The sequence below is a fragment of the Rhinatrema bivittatum genome, chromosome 19 (genome assembly GCF_901001135.1).
Source record: "Rhinatrema bivittatum chromosome 19, aRhiBiv1.1, whole genome shotgun sequence".
Lineage (NCBI taxonomy): Eukaryota > Metazoa > Chordata > Amphibia > Gymnophiona > Rhinatrematidae > Rhinatrema > Rhinatrema bivittatum.
Window position 1 is genome coordinate 39,387,991 of NC_042633.1, and position 16,860 is coordinate 39,404,850.

Consider the following 16,860-nt stretch of genomic DNA (forward strand, 5'->3'; position numbering starts at 1 on the left):
GAAACGCTGGCTGCAAAAAAAAAGTAATTTGGAGGCGCAGAGATCTGCGGGAAGAGTTATGAGCACATTACAGCCATCCCTCCAGCGCCAGCCCCCAGGGAGCACTGACAAGTCGAGGTGTGCTTGGTTAAAAAAGAACCTTGAAGCTGATGCTAGCAGAATACAGAAAGGCTCGCAGGCTGGTTTGTCTGGCAAACGTGGTGATGAAATAACCAGCCAGGGGTCCGGAGGGTGTGAGGCGTGTGTGTGGCGGTGTCACTAGGTGCTGTGTCTCGTCTTCAGTCCCACCTCTCAGAGGGACTTGCAGGAGCACAGAGGAAGGTGCTGAGGTGCAGAGGACAGACACAAGGACTGAGCATGCCAAAGGCTCTACAGGATCTTCTCGGAAGAGAGGAAGGATTTACAGAGGAGAAAATGTGAGCGAGTAGAATATTTTCTGGATCTTCATCAGAGCCCCGTGCAGGCGTCACACTGATACACGTAAAGCATGAATACAGCACAGACAGCTGAAGAGCAGATCTTCATCAGAGCCCCATGCAGGCGTCACACTGATACACGTAAAGCATGAATACAGCACAGACAGCTGAAGAGCAGATCTTCATCAGAGCCCCATGCAGGCGTCACACTGATACACGTAAAGCATGAATACAGCACAGACAGCTGAAGAGCAGAACTTCATCAGAGCCCCATGCGTCACACTGCTACACGTAAAGCATGAATACAGCACAGACAGCTGAAGAGCAGATCTTCATCAGAGCCCCATGCAGGCATTACCCTGATACATGTAAAGCATGAATACAGCACAGACAGCTGAAGAGCAGATCTTCATCAGAGCCCCATGCAGGCATTACCCTGATACACGTAAAGCATGAATACAGCACAAACAGCTGAAGAGCAGATCTTCATCAGAGCCCCGTGCAGGCGACACACTGATACACGTAAAGCATGAATACAGCACAAACAGCTGAAGGGCGGATCTTCATCAGAGCCCCGTGCAGGCGTCACACTGATACACGTAAAGCATGAATACAGCACAGACAGCTGAAGAGCAGATCTTCATCAGAGCCCCATGCAGGCGTCACACTGATACACATAAAGCATGAATACAGCACAGACGGCTGAAGAGCGGATCTTCATCAGAGCCCCATGCAGGCATCTCACTGATACACGTAAAGCATGAATACAGCACAAACAGCTGAAGAGCAGATCTTCATCAGAGCCCCATGCAGGCATTACCCTGATACACGTAAAGCATGAATACAGCACAGACAGCTGAAGAGCGGATCTTCATCAGAGTCCCATGCAGGCGTCACACCGATACACGTAAAGCATGAATACAGCACAGACAGCTGAAGAGCGGATCTTCATCAGAGTCCCATGCAGGCGTCACACTGATACACGTAAAGCATGAATACAGCACAGACAGCTTCAGCAGGCACTATGGTGCCAAGGGCTCTGAAATTTCCAGTAAGAAACTAGGCCTGCCCCACTCCTTGGGCATTTAAAAAGATGATTCTGCAGGAACACAGTGGCTCATTCATGTTGCGCAGCCAAGGTGCAAAATATTCCCTAAGGCGCCGTCAGCCAGCTGAGGCTTAATTACACAGCTGTGCTCAGTGCGCCTCTGGGCTAGCAGCCAAAGAACGTCACTTGTCCGACAGTCCCATCCCCCCCCCTTCCCCATCATGGCAGGGAGCCGGTCCTGCTCAGAACCCTTTTTGTAATGCGCGATAGGGGGCGCTTGTCCGCCCCCCCTCCGCCCCTTGCTTGCTGGCTGCCCAGGGTTGTGGTCTTTGCCATCCGTCATCAGGAAGACGAAGGAGATGTTAGCTCCGAATCACTGCCGCCACCGTTGCGTTCGGCGTTTCCTTTGGTTCGTGCGGGGGGTGGGGGGGGGCGGGGCTGTGCCTCGGGGTCTCTGAGAAGGGGGGATTCCCAGAGTTTCCTTATCTTTGGGGGATCTGCCGAATGTGTGGGTGCAGCTCAGCACCCACCCCAACCTGCCTACTAATCAGGGCACGTGCCCCAGTTCCCCCCCACTGCTTGTGAACCCGCGCAAAGCCGTTTTATCTTCCTTCGCCTCAGGTCCCCACTCGTAAACCCTTTGGGGGCAGGGACCTTTTGAACCCGGAGAGCCGCTAATGCTGCAAGCCACCTTGAGCATCTTTCGGAAAACCTCTGGAGCCACAGCTGAGCCCTCCTCCTCTCCCCCCCCCCCCCCCCCCATTCTTCATCACACTCTGGCACCTCCCAATCTCCCTCGTGAGCGAGGAGTGGCGAGGTGCTCCACTCTCCTCCACCCCCCCCCCCCACGACGTGGCCTAAAGCAGGAAATAGTTCCTGGAGCTGAGGGTGGGTGGGAGGGGGAAGCAAATTTGAAAGATCAAAGTTTTTATTGTATCACCAAAAATAACCACCCTCCCTCTAAAAAAACCCCCAAAAAACGAATAATCCATGCGCGCACCCATCACGGAAAACAATATATCCAATTCGTTTTTTGTTTTTTAATGCCTTTCTCAGGGTTTGCTTTTATTCTCCGCTCGTCCACCAAGCCCCTTAGAAGAGAGGCTGGCCTCAAACTGTTAAGCCGCAGCAGCTTCCTGCCTCTCCCCTCACCACCAACACCACCACCACCAAAACACCAAAGTCAAGTCAACAGAGAAGAAGGCCAAGGCGCCCGTCCACCTATAGCTCCCCCGACGTCTTGATGACGTGGAAGAGGGTGACGTTGTACAGGACCTGGTGGCCGTTGTTCCACGTGTACAGCACGCGCTCCCGGGGGTTGTAGTCCAGCATGGAGATGTGGGAGTACTGGTTGTGGAAGGGGATGTCCGTGTACTCGTAGCTGGAAGTGTTCGTGTAGTAGGCGAAGTAGATCTTGGCGCCGGCCAGGTGGGAGTTGGTGACGTAGAGTGTGCCACAGATCATGAACGACTCCCCAGCGCTGCGCTTGGGGTACCCTGTGTCCCAGGTCTGCAGCACCTCCAGGGTGGCCGGATCCAGCTTGCTCACCACGATGTTGCCGGCGTTCTGGATGGTGGTGTAGACGGCCCACAGGCCGCCCTCATCGGCCATGAAGTCGATGTCGGAGAAGCCGCCCCAGGAGTAGGGGAAGGTGTTGTTGTAGCCGGCGCCACTCAGGCTGCGCTGGACCGCCACGCTGCGAGAGCGGAAGTGGTACTTCACCGCCACGTTGCTCTGGTACTTGTTGTAGTAGAGGGAGCCGTTGAAGACCACATGGCCCGTCCCGGCCCAGGGGTGCGGCAGGAGGTGCTGGACAAAGTTCTGTCCCTTGATGAAGTCATTCAGAGTGCGGTACTCCAAGACCCTTCGACCTTTGTAGTAACCGTCCATGTACCAGACCTGTTAGGGGTGAGGGGGAGAGAGGGAAGGAAGAGAGAGAAGGGGGATGAAGAGCAACGTGAATTCACAGACGGTGCTGTAGGTCTACTCGTGTTCGGCGAAAACCGCCTCAGAACTTTTTTTTTTCAGCCGCCGCGTCCTCCTCCTCTCTTGCGTCGCCAGTCTCGCGGCAGCAGGAGATGGCGTTGAGAACAACGCGACTCCTGCTGCCCGGGCCTGACGCCGGAGCAGATCGGACAGGGGTTTTGGTTTATCCCTGCCTGATCCAATGTTTGACTTTGGAGGCAGGGTGAGGCGGCAGCTGCGGTACAGGTGTTTTGGAGGGGCACTTTTTTGCCCGTCCAAGGGGGTGGGGTTGGGAGTCAAGTCTTGTTTAGATGTTCCCCCTGCTCATGAGGATTGTTAGCTTTGATATAAAATTATTGAGGGGCTGCAGACTCTGTTAAGTAAAGGTTTTTGCTCTCTGTCTCCATCTGCTGGTAAGGGAGGAAAACCCAAGTGTCTGGGCTCTGGACTGAAAGAAAAGTAGCTGGTAAGAACCACATGTTCCCACGTCTGCTCTCAATAGTGGCTAAAAGAATAGGATTTGTGCTTTGAAACATAGAACTTGATGGCAGACAAAGAGTGTACAGCCCATCCACTCTGCCCATCCACATCTCTAGCTCGACTTCATGGTCTCTCCCTCTCCCTCAGATATTCCTCGTGTTTATCCCAGGCTTTCTTGAATTCAGATACTGTTCTCGTCTCCACCACCTCCACTGGGAGGCTGTTCCATGCATCCACCTCCCTCTCTGTAAAGAAATATTTACTGAGTCGACCCCCTGTCACCCTCATCCCATGACCCCTCCTCGTTCTAGAGCCTCCTTTCCATTGATGGAGGCTCAGCTCCTGTGCATGGAAACCTCTGAGATATCTGACTGCCTCTATCCTATCTCCCCTCTCCTCCAGGGTGCATCATGTTTAGATCTTTAACTCTCTCCCCATGTGCTTTAGGATGAAGACCACTGACCATGTTAGCAGCCTCCTTTCCATTGATAGAGGCTCAGCTCCTGTGCATGGAAACCTCTGAGATATCTGAATGTCTCTATCCTATCTCCCCTCTCCTCCAGGGTGCATCATGTTTAGATCTTTAACTCTATCCCCATGTGCTTTAGGATGAAGACCACTGACCATGTTAGCAGCCTCCTTTCCATTGATAGAGGCTCAGCTCCTGTGCATGGAAACCTCTGAGATATCTGAATGTCTCTATCCTATCTCCCCTCTCCTCCAGGGTGCATCATGTTTAGATCTCTAACTCTATCCCCATGTGCTTTAGGATGAAGACCACTGACCATGTTAGCAGCCTCCTTTCCATTGATAGAGGCTCAGCTCCTGTGCATGGAAACCTGTGAGCTATCTGAATGTCTCTATCCTATCTCCCCTCTCCTCCAGGGTGCATCATGTTTAGATCTTTAACTCTCTCCCCATGTGCTTTAGGATGAAGACCACTGACCATGTTAGCAGCCTCCTTTCCATTGATAGAGGCTCAGCTCCTGTGCATGGAAACCTCTGAGATATCTGAATGTCTCTATCCTATCTCCCCTCTCCTCCAGGGTGCATCACGTTTAGATCTTTAACTCTCTCCCCATGTGCTTTAGGATGAAGACCACTGACCATGTTAGCAGCCTCCTTTCCATTGATAGAGGCTCAGCTCCTGTGCATGGAAACCTCTGAGATATCTGAATGTCTCTATCCTATCTCCCCTCTCCTCCAGGGTGCATCACGTTTAGATCTTTAACTCTCTCCCCATGTGCTTTAGGATGAAGACCACTGACCATGTTAGCAGCCTCCTTTCCATTGATAGAGGCTCAGCTCCTGTGCATGGAAACCTCTGAGATATCTGAATGTCTCTATCCTATCTCCCCTCTCCTCCAGGGTGTATCGTGTTTAGATCTTTAAGTCTATGCCCATGTGCTTTAGGATGAAGACCACTGACCATGTTAGCAGCCTCCCTCTGGAGCGACTCCATCCTGTTTCTATCCTTCTGAAGGTGGGGTCTCCAGAATTGTACTCAGTATTCCCAGTGAGGTCTCACCAGGGACCTCTACAGCGGCAGCATCACCTCCTGTTTCCTGCTGGCATTGTGGGTTTTTACATTTTTTTTTTTTTTTTTACATTGTGCTTTCCTTTCACATTACAGGCAGATGTGTTCCACCAAAGGGATCTTTACTGTCAGAGAGCGATGATTCACAACTATTAGTGAGGGGGAAATAAACTCATCTCCTGCAGTTTTGTGAATAGAAATATATTATACCTATTCCATGTTAGGTGTCATAACGCATCCTTAGAATCAGTCATTGTAACGCTGCACTTGAGGACATCATTATCCCCTGGAGTTGGTGTCATAATGCATCCCCAGAATCAGTCACTGTCATGTACGTCATGGGAGTCATTATCCCCCAAAGTCACTATCATAATACATCCCCAGAGTCAGTCACTGTAATGCTGCACCATGAGGGGTCATTATCCCCTAGAGCCAGTATCATATCGCAGCCCCAGAGTCAGTCACTGTAATGCTGCACCATGAGGGTCATTATCCCCTAGAGTCAGTATCATATCGCATCCCCAGAGTCAGTCACTGTAATGCTGCACCATGGGGGTCATTATCCCCTAGAGCCAGTATCATATCACAGCCCCAGAGTCAGTCACTGTAATGCTACGTCATGGGGGTCATTATCCCCTAGAGCCAGTATCATATCGCAGCCCCAGAGTCAGGTACTGTAATGCTGCACCATGAGGGGTCATTATCCCCTAGAGCCAGTATCATATCGCATCCCCAGAGTCAGTCACTGTAATGCTGCACCATGGGGGTCATTATCCCCTAGAGCCAGTATCATATCGCATCCCCAGAGTCAGTCACTGTAATGCTGCACCATGAGGGGTCATTATCCCCTAGAGCCAGTATCATATCGCAGCCCCAGAGTCAGTCACTGTAATGCTGCGCCATGAGGGTCATTATCCCCTAGAGCCAGTATCATATTGCATCCCCAGAGTCAGTCACTGTAATGCTGCACCATGGGGGTCATTATCCCCTAGAACCAGTATCATATCACATCCCCAGAGTCAGTCACTGTAATGCTGCACCATGAGGGGTCATTATCCCCTAGAGCCAGTATCATATCGCAGCCCCAGAGTCAGTCACTGTAATGCTGCACCATGGGGGTCATTATCCCCTAGACCCAGTATCATATCGCATCCCAGAGTCAGTCACTGTAATGCTGCACCATGGGGGTCATTATCCCCTAGAGCCAGTATCATATCGCATCCCCAGAGTCAGTCACTGTAATGCTGCACCATGAGGGGTCATTATTCCCTAGAGCCAGTATCATATCACAGCCCCAGAGTCAGTCACTGTAATGCTACGTCATGGGGGTCATTATCCCCTAGAGCCAGTATCATATCACAGCCCCAGAGTCAGTCACTGTAATGCTGCGCCATGAGGGGTCATTATCCCCTAGAGCCAGTATCATATCGCAGCCCCAGAGTCAGTCACTGTAATGCTGCACCATGGGGGTCATTATCCCCTAGACCCAGTATCATATCACAGCCCCAGAGTCAGTCACTGTAATGCTGCACCATGAGGGGTCATTATCCCCTAGAGCCAGTATCATATCACAGCCCCAGAGTCAGTCACTGTAATGCTGCACCATGGGGGTCATTATCCCCTAGACCCAGTATCATATCACAGCCCCATAGTCAGTCACTGTAATGCTGCACCATGGGGGTCATTATCCCCTAGACCCAGTATCATATCGCATCCCCAGAGTCAGTCACTGTAATGCTGCGCCATGAGGGGTCATTATCCCCTAGACCCAGTATCATAATACATGCCCAGAGTCAGTCACTGTAATGCTGCACCATGGGGGTCATTATCCCCTAGACCCAGTATCATATCGCATCCCCAGAGTCAGTCACTGTAATGCTGCACCATGAGGGGTCATTATCCCCTAGAGCCAGTATCATATTGCAGCCCCAGAGTCAGTCACTGTAATGCTACGTCATGGGGGTCATTATCCCCTAGAGCCAGTATCATATCACAGCCCCAGAGTCAGTCACTGTAATGCTGCGCCATGAGGGGTCATTATCCCCTAGAGCCAGTATCATATCGCAGCCCCAGAGTCAGTCACTGTAATGCTGCACCATGGGGGTCATTATCCCCTAGACCCAGTATCATATCACAGCCCCAGAGTCAGTCACTGTAATGCTGCACCATGAGGGGTCATTATCCCCTAGAGCCAGTATCATATCACAGCCCCAGAGTCAGTCACTGTAATGCTGCACCATGGGGGTCATTATCCCCTAGACCCAGTATCATATCACAGCCCCATAGTCAGTCACTGTAATGCTGCACCATGGGGGTCATTATCCCCTAGACCCAGTATCATATCGCATCCCCAGAGTCAGTCACTGTAATGCTGCGCCATGAGGGGTCATTATCCCCTAGACCCAGTATCATAATACATGCCCAGAGTCAGTCACTGTAATGCTGCACCATGGGGGTCATTATCCCCTAGACCCAGTATCATATCGCATCCCCAGAGTCAGTCACTGTAATGCTGCACCATGGGGGTCATTATCCCCTAGAACCAGTATCATATCACATCCCCAGAGTCAGTCACTGTAATGCTGCACCATGGGGGTCATTATCCCCTAGACCCAGTATCATATCGCATCCCCAGAGTCAGTCACTGTAATGCTGCGCCATGAGGGGTCATTATCCCCTAGACCCAGTATCATAATACATGCCCAGAGTCAGTCACTGTAATGCTGCACCATGGGGGTCATTATCCCCTAGACCCGGTATCATATCGCATCCCCAGAGTCAGTCACTGTAATGCTGCACCATGGGGGTCATTATCCCCTAGAACCAGTATCATATCACATCCCCAGAGTCAGTCACTGTAATGCTGCACCATGAGGGGTCATTATCCCCTTGGCCCTAGTATCATATCACAGCCCCAGAGTCAGTCACTGTATCATTGCATGATCATTACATCCTAGAGCTCGTCACCCTGAGAGGGGCCCTGTTAATGCTCAGTAAGGATACAATTGTTTTGGTTTTTTCTGATTATCTTTAAAAGCACAGCCTCTGCCAGTAGCTCAGGAAATTGATTGCTGACACTCTGTGTCCTGAGACACCCAAGTCTGTTTGGAGTTCTCATCTTGTCTCCGAGCCCCAGCGTGGGCAGCGGTGCCCGGCTGCTCATCTTGTCTCCGAGCCCCAGCTGGGCAGCGGTGCCCGGCTGCAGCTGCTCTGAAGTTCATATCCTGCCCTCCTGCGGCTGCTCTGAAGTTCATATCCTCCTCCTTTTATAAAAATATTAAATAATTGGCCTTTATATGGGTTTACCCATACTCACACATACTCTCTCTCTCACACGCATGCACCGACACACAGTCACAAATACTCACACATACTCTCTCACAAACACAAACACACATGCACTGACACACACTCACGTGCACTGACACACACTCATACATACTCATGCACCCAGACACACACTCACACACACTAACACATACTCACACATACTCTCTCTCATACACACACACACACACACATGCATGCACTGACACACAGTCACAAATACTCACATACTCTCACACACACACACACACTCACATGCACTGATACACAGTCACACATACTCTCACACACACACACACACTCACACGCACTGATACACAGTCACACATACTCTCACACAAACACACTCACACGCACTGATGCACAGTCACACATACTCTCTCACACACACTGATACACAGTCACACATACTCTCACACAAACACACTCACACGCACTGATACATAGTCACACATACTCTCTCACACAAACACACTCACACGCACTGATACACAGTTACACACTCTCACATACACACACACTCACACACAGACACACAGTCACACATACTCTCTCACACACACTCATACGCACTGATACACAGTCACACATACTCTCTCACACAAACACACTCACACGCACTGATACACAGTCACACATACTGTCTCACACGCACTGATACACAGTTACACATACTCTCTCACACAAACGCACTCATACACACTGATACACAGTCACACATACTCTCTCACACAAACACACTCAAATGCACTGATACACAGTCACACATACTCTCTCTCACACACACACACACACACACTCACACGCACTGATACACAGTCACACATACTCTCACACAAACACACTCACACGCACTGATACACAGTCACACACTCTCTCACACACACACACTCACACGCACTGACACACAGTCACACATACTCTCTCACACACACACACTCACGCACTGATACACAGTCACACATACTCTCTCACACAAACACACTCACACGCACTGATACACAGTTACACACTCTCACATACACACACACTCACACACAGACACACAGTCACACATACTCTCTCACACAAACATACTCACACGCACTGATACACAGTCACACATACTCTCTCACACAAACACACTCACATGCACTGATACACACTCACACATACTCTCACACAAACGCACTCACACGCACTGATACACAGTCACACATACTGTCTCACACAAACACACTCACACGCACTGATACACAGTCACACATACTGTCTCACACAAACGCACTCACACGCACTGATACACAGTCACACACACTCTCACACACAAACACATTCACACGCAGTGATACAGTCACACATACTCTCTCACACAAACACACTCACACGCACTGATACACAGTCACACATACTCTCTCACACAAACACTCACACGCACTGATTCACAGTCACACATGCTCTCTCACACACACACTCACGTGCACTGACACACACTCACATGCACACACAGAGATACACACGCACGCACACACAGATACATACATACAGACACACACACACTCACACATAAAATTCCACATTTTCCCCTTTTGCTTTACCCCTTTGAATTCTCAGTCCCACCCTCCAGTTGGTCATCCTATGGGCACCAGGCTAGACTAATCCTTTTTTTTATTTAGGTGGAGGGTGGGAAGGGGAGGTCACCTCCCGCCGTCTCCTCTGGCCTCTGCCTCGGACGGACGGTGATGCAGTGAGATTTCATTTGTGACAGCTCTGCGGGTTCTTCCGTACTCCTCCCCGTTTTCACCTAACTCAGGCATGGCGGCGCTGAGCTCTCGGCTGGTCCCCCCCCCACACAACCTCCTAAATCCCGACCAGCTTTTCTACGAATTCACTCCCTCCCGTTTCCTCTGACGGTGGCGGGGGCAAAGCCCGCTGGAGCTGTTCCCCTCCTTTTACGTAGGAAGGGGATGGATGGAGGCCTGGGACAGGAGGCCCCTTAGGAGCATCGTTACGCAGCGCCTGCTCGGCCTGAGTTTCAGAAGGAAAAAAAACCCCACATGTTTTAAAATTCCCCTGTGGCAAACCCGCTCGCAGGGAAATGCTGAGGGGCTTGGGGGGCGGGCAGAGAGCAGGCCTGGGCTGGAGGGCGATGATCCTCCCGGCAGCTTCACGAGGATAAGAACGCTTTTGGAACGGAAAACAGAAGGATTATCAATTACTGTTGCCGTCCTCCTGTCCATCAGTTGACAGATCAGAGCGGAAGGAGAAATAAAGCACGTCCTTTTCAACTTCCGAGGTTTCGAAAAGACCCTGGCTGCTTCTGCACTGATGCACGCAAAGCGGGAATACAGCACGGACAGCTGAAGAGCAGATCTTCATCAGAGCCCCATGCAGGCGTCACACTGATACACCATAAGCATGAATACAGCACGGACAGCTGAAGAGCAGATCTTCATCAGAGCCCCATGCAGGCGTCACACTGATACACGTAAAGCATGAATACAGCACAGACAGCTGAAGAGCAGATCTTCATCAGAGCCCCATGCAGGCGTCACATTGATACACATAAAGCATGAATTCAGCACGGACAGCTGAAGAGCTGATCTTCATCAGAGCCCCATGCAGGCGTCACACTGATACACATAAAGCATGAATACAGCACAGACAGCTGAAGAGCAGATCTTCATCAGAGCCCCATGCAGGCGTCACACTGATACACATAAAGCATGAATACAGCACGGACAGCTGAAGAGCAGATCTTCATCAGAGCCCCATGCAGGCGTCACACTGATACACATAAAGCATGAATACAGCACGGACAGCTGAAGAGCAGATCTTCATCAGAGCCCCATGCAGGCGTCACATTGATACACATAAAGCATGAATACAGCACGGACAGCTGAAGAGCTGATCTTCATCAGAGCCCCATGCAGGCGTCACATTGATACACATAAAGCATGAATACAGCACGGACAGCTGAAATGCAGATCTTCATCAGAGCCCCATGCAGGCGTCACACTGATACACGTAAAGCATGAATACAGCACGGACAGCTGAAGAGCAGATCTTCATTAGAGCCCCATGCAGGCGTCACACTGATGCGCGCAAAGCGGGAATACAGCACGGACAGATGAAATGCAGATCTTCATCAGAGCCCCATGCAGGCGTCACACTGATACACGTAAAGCATGAATACAGCACAGACAGCTGAAGAGCAGATCTTCATTAGAGCCCCATGCAGGCGTCACACTGATGCGCGCAAAGCGGGAATACAGCACGGACAGATGAAATGCAGATCTTCATCAGAGCAGCTATTACGGTGGCAGTTACACAACTGCCTCAAGAATCCTCTCAGAAAAGTGCATTTTGGTTGGTGTCTCCCCTTCCCCAGCCGCAGTGCCCCCTCCTCCCCTTTCCTGCAACCCGTGCACACGCTTAGGGGCCCCTCCCCGGAGGTAGCAGCGCGGCTGCCGCCTTGGATCACTTGAACGCGGAGAAGGAAAGGTTAACACGGGTAAAAGAAATCTGTAATCGGGCGATGCCTTTGACTGGATGAGCTTAAAACTCTCTTATTAACTCTCTTAACCCGACCCGCTCGCATCGCCTGCCCCGCTGAACCCCGTGGCGTCCCGTCGACATTGGCTCCGTGGCCGCCGTTCTGGCCCCTGCTGGGGGAGTGCGTAATTACATTATCTCCGCTTGGATGGCTTCACAGAGGCAGCGCAGAGCGCGGCAGCGCCGGGCGGAAAATCCTCGGCCCATAGTAAGCCGCTGATCTACTTTCCATCGTGTCTCCGGTTCTCCCTTCCACCCCCAACCCCCCTTAGGGCCTGGGATCAAAGATTAAGTGCCCGGACTGTTTTAATAACGTCGAAAGGCCTCCTGCCTTGAAAGCTATTAGTTAGATCATTGATTTTGCGCTGAGAGGATGCAGTCAGGGCAGTGTCTCCGGTTACCTGGCCTCTAACAGCCTTTATCAGCCGCTCGGGTGGTGAATATCCGCGGAGGGGCCGGTTATTGGGTGCCTTTCTCAGTTACAGCTTTGGACCAGGAGGCAGGAGAGTACAGGGGATGCGAGTTCAGATCCCACCCCCACCCCCGTTGATTCTCTTCAGTCTTGGCGTGAGTCATTTTATCCCCCTGTTCCTCAGTTCTAATCCCCGGTTCTGCCACTGACTCTGTGTGTGACCTCAGGGTGAGTCATTTTATCCCCCTGTTCCTCAGTTCTAATCCCCGGCTCTGTCACTGACTCTCTGTGTGTGACCTCAGGGGGAGTCACTTTATCCCCCTGTGCCTCAGCTCTAATCCCCGGCTCTGTCACTGACTCTCTGTGTGTGACCTCAGGGGGAGTCACTTTATCCCCCTGTTCCTCAGTTCTAATCCCTGGCTACTCTGTTCCTTTAACGAACAGTGGAGGGTGCAGAGCATAGCTTCCTGTTGTGGGAGGGAGGGAAGGGAAAAATATCCCCCTGCAAGGTTTTCCCAAGCAGCATCTTCCAATCCACGTCTGATTCGTGGGAACCTAAGGGAGCTCACGGTACGCCAGGGACTCCCCGCCTGCCGCCACTGTCGGTGGCACAGTGCGTGGTTGATGCCTCTGCTGAAAATCTTCCCGCAGAGAAATAATAAAGCAGAAAACGTGCTGCCCAACCGTGCACCCCAGAGCTGGCAGCACGCCTGCCGCCCTGGCACCTGGGAAGCCTTCGTGAGTTCAACCCTTTTTTGCATCCCTCATCCTAGACAGGCTAGCGAACCATTTGGGGGTGGGGGGTGAGGGCTAGGAGGCCAGTTTAAGCACTCACCCTGTTGTCGGAGCTGGGGGCCATCGTGTCGGTCATCCAGGCGCCGAATCTGGAGCCGGAGGCTCGGACGGTGATGGGGTTGCTGACCCCGGTGAGCTTGCCGCAGCCTACGACGAAAGGAGCCAAGTGAGAAGGGAAGGGTCGGGATTGGGGGGGGGGGGGGGGAGGGGAAGGGTGCGAGCCGGCAGCTCCCCCACCTCTCTGCCACGGAGCAAGGAGGAGTGCCCTGACGTGGGAGCTGGAGCGAGGAAGCTGCCCGCACTGCTTGCAGGAACCAGCAAATTTGTGGGGAGAAGAGCGTGCAACTCTGCCCTCTGCCCCCATCCCTCCCCCCCACCCCCCCCGCCCCGGACCTGGGCCGGTCACCGTAGCCCCCTTCTTCCCTCACAGCCCCGCTCCCGGTCTCTGGGTCCTGCAGGAACCTGTCCCACGGGCATCGATTCCCGGTGGAGCGAAGGATGCTGCCCACCTAAGGGCGATAACCTGAGACCGGTGACCTATTCGGACCGCACAGGCTCCCTCGGCAGAGGAGGTTCAGCACCGCTCTGTACGCCGATGAAATTCACCGACGCCACCCCCGCCCCATCACCACTTTTCTTAAAAAAAAAATAAAAAAAAAAATCCATGTTCCTTTCTCCGGAAGATGAAAGAGTCCTGATCGGCCCCTCCCCTGGCTTTCATATATTTATTTATGGCTTTAAATAGCTTTGATTTCCCGGCGCTTGCTCAGAGAAACCTCATCAAAAGTAGCTCATCAGGAGAGCCTGGGAGAAAACAGCTGCGGGAAGGGGGCGACCATTAACTCCAGCGAAAGGCGGGCGAGCGCAGGGGCCCTCGGAAACACAGGCTCCAGCGCAAAGCAGGGAGACGGTAATTCTGAAACCGGCGCGCGCGAGAGAGAGGGAGGATACGCTGGGATTCTTAATCGCGTGCGCACTTCCGCCCGTACGTTCTGAAAATGCACCAGCCGCGCGTAAGGTTTGCTCCTGATTTCAGGAGCTTACTGGAGCCCAGCTAGCACACGCGCGCGCCTTCCTTGGGACTGCGTCGGCGTGAGCGAATTTTCAAACACGCTCGCGCGAGGCTCATTCCCCAGTTTTCCGGTTAGTCCACCAGTTTGTCCGGTTAACAGCGAGGGCTTTCAGGCCCCCTCCGGTTCTTCATCCTGCACGCTTCCCCTCAACCTGTCCTCTAAGCCGAGGACAACGCGAGACCTGCAGACTTACTCCTCACCGGGAGCAGCAGTAAGGTCACGCGGATATCTCGCGCGTCGCGGTTCTCGGTTTTAAAATTCAGAGCTAAGCGCGTTTTGGCCCCGCCCTGGAATGCCCGCGCCCCCACCCTCCCTATTCCTCACGCGTGCACGGGGAGATAAAGTGCATGTTTTGCGGCTTTTTAAAAACCCGCATCGCTCTCTTTATATCCACTAGCTAGCCCGGGGGCTCCTGCTTTTCCTCACCCAGTTTCTGCATGCAGGCGTGCAGCCTGGCCTCCAGCACCAGGACCCGGTGCTGCAGCTCCTCGTAGTCGTAGGCTCCCATCTCCTCCTGGATGACCAGCAGAACCCCGGACAGGTTCCTGACCTCCTCCTTCAGCTGGACGATCATCCTGGTGTCCGCCTTGTACTGGTCCAGTACCGGGATCAGCGGCAGCAGCTCATTCATTTTGTCCTTCAGTTCCTGTGGAGCGTGACAGGGGAAAGTTAGGAGCGCTAGTAGTGGGTCGCCTGCGCAGGATGTCGCACCTGCCGCCTGGCAGAGGGAAAACCCAGTTCACCGTTGCAATTGAAAATGCTGGAATCCTGCAGAGGGAGGATGACTTCTGAAGCTAAAGCTGTCTGATGGAGATGATACCTTTAGCGCCTTGGTGCTCAAGTGGGTTAAAAGTGTTCAGAGAGGAGGAAACTGGTTCGGTATAGGAAGATCCCTGATTATAAGGCGCAGCCGTGCACAGGGATGAAGTAGTGCATCGGCAGAGCTATGAAGGAGACGGGGAGGGTGAGAGGAGGTGTTAGGGATGGCGGAACGGCTTGTTCTTAGTTCTTGTTTTAATTCTCTGTTTTCCTGAGCTCCGAAAACTCCAAAAAAAAAAAAACCCAACAGCTTTAAAAGTGCTGATGTGAGCCTGCGGCTGTGACCAGCAGGGAGCCTGAGTAATGACTCCAGATCTCCATCTGGCTTGGACCCTTCTGATGTCTAATTAAACTGGTCCAAGGCTTCCTGAGCAGGAGGAGACTTAACAGAGAAAAATGGAGCAAGCCGGACCAGCGCGGACGGTGCTTAACGAGCATCTGCGATGGTGGTAAAACGGTGCCGCTCGCTTGCCCTTTTGGATGAAATCAGGCGACAATGTGGTTGTTGGAGCAGTGAAACACACACGGAGAGCCGGGTTTAGCGTGCACCTCAGTTAAAATGTGGCAAGCGCGCTAAAACCCCCTGCTGAGCATGCGGCTGGTAAGAGCAAGCACGTTAACCCCAGGCTGCTGCTTGCACGCTTACCTGCCTCTGGGAAACCCCCTCTGCTCTTTTATTCAAAGTGGAGGATTTCGTTCACCTTTTTCCTCCCCCCCCCCCACTCCTCCAAATGCACATCAAGTGAGCCTCTGTCCCCTGACACTGCCCTGCCCCAGCAATGATGGGGCATTACCACCTCCAACATGCCCCACCTCAAACTCACTCAGAATGCTGCCGGTGGTGGTCCCCCGACATCCACCCCCCCCCCCCCCCCACAGAATAATTCTGGATCAAAGGTCGAGCGAACCATTGCCCCAGTGGATCATACCCCCCCCCCTCCTCTTCCCCTTCCAATGTGGGATAATGACAATTGGAGGCAGGAGAGAGCCAAGCCCTCTCCTGGCACCTTAAAAAAAAATACCGGGGCCCCTTCTAGGCTCAGCGTGCAGACGGCGTGCTCGTCCGGGACGAGCTTTACGCCCCGGTGCGCGCCTTCCCAAGCGTATCCGGGCACAGGTTCGCCTGGCAGCCATCTACTTGAAAGGTAAGGGAGAGAGAACTGAATTCTCCCTCCTAATTCGGATTATCTTCCACGCTCACAGCACATCAATAACTGGGGGGAGGGGGTTGCTCCCCCTCCCCCCTCCCCCCTCCCGGCTCCCCAAACCCCTAAAGTCATCTCTCCTTTCCTGGCCATGTCCCTCGCCATGCCAGAGGGCTTCTCCCTACTCCCATTCTTCAGGACGGGCTGCGATTTCACAGATTCAACTCTGCCTTCACAGCTTAATCTGCTCTCCCCGACGTCGCCTGCCTGTCAGACCCAGCCTGATTTTTTTTCTTCCTCCCCCCGATA

General features: G+C 52.6%; 1 protein-coding gene across 1 annotated transcript in view; it reads right to left on the reverse strand.

Annotated features, from left to right (window-relative positions):
* Nucleotides 1–2,443: 2,443 nt before the first annotated feature.
* The window catches only part of OLFM2 (olfactomedin 2), a 53,635-nt gene continuing 39,218 nt past the window's right edge, over nt 2,444–16,860 (reverse strand). Inside the window, exons 4-6 of the mRNA XM_029584227.1 lie at nt 15,014–15,233; nt 13,555–13,661; nt 2,444–3,363 (exon numbers count right to left, since the gene is read on the reverse strand). Of these exons, the coding sequence (XP_029440087.1) occupies nt 2,686–3,363; nt 13,555–13,661; nt 15,014–15,233 (1,005 nt within the window). The 3' untranslated portion in view covers nt 2,444–2,685. The remainder of the gene's footprint in view (nt 3,364–13,554; nt 13,662–15,013; nt 15,234–16,860) is intronic.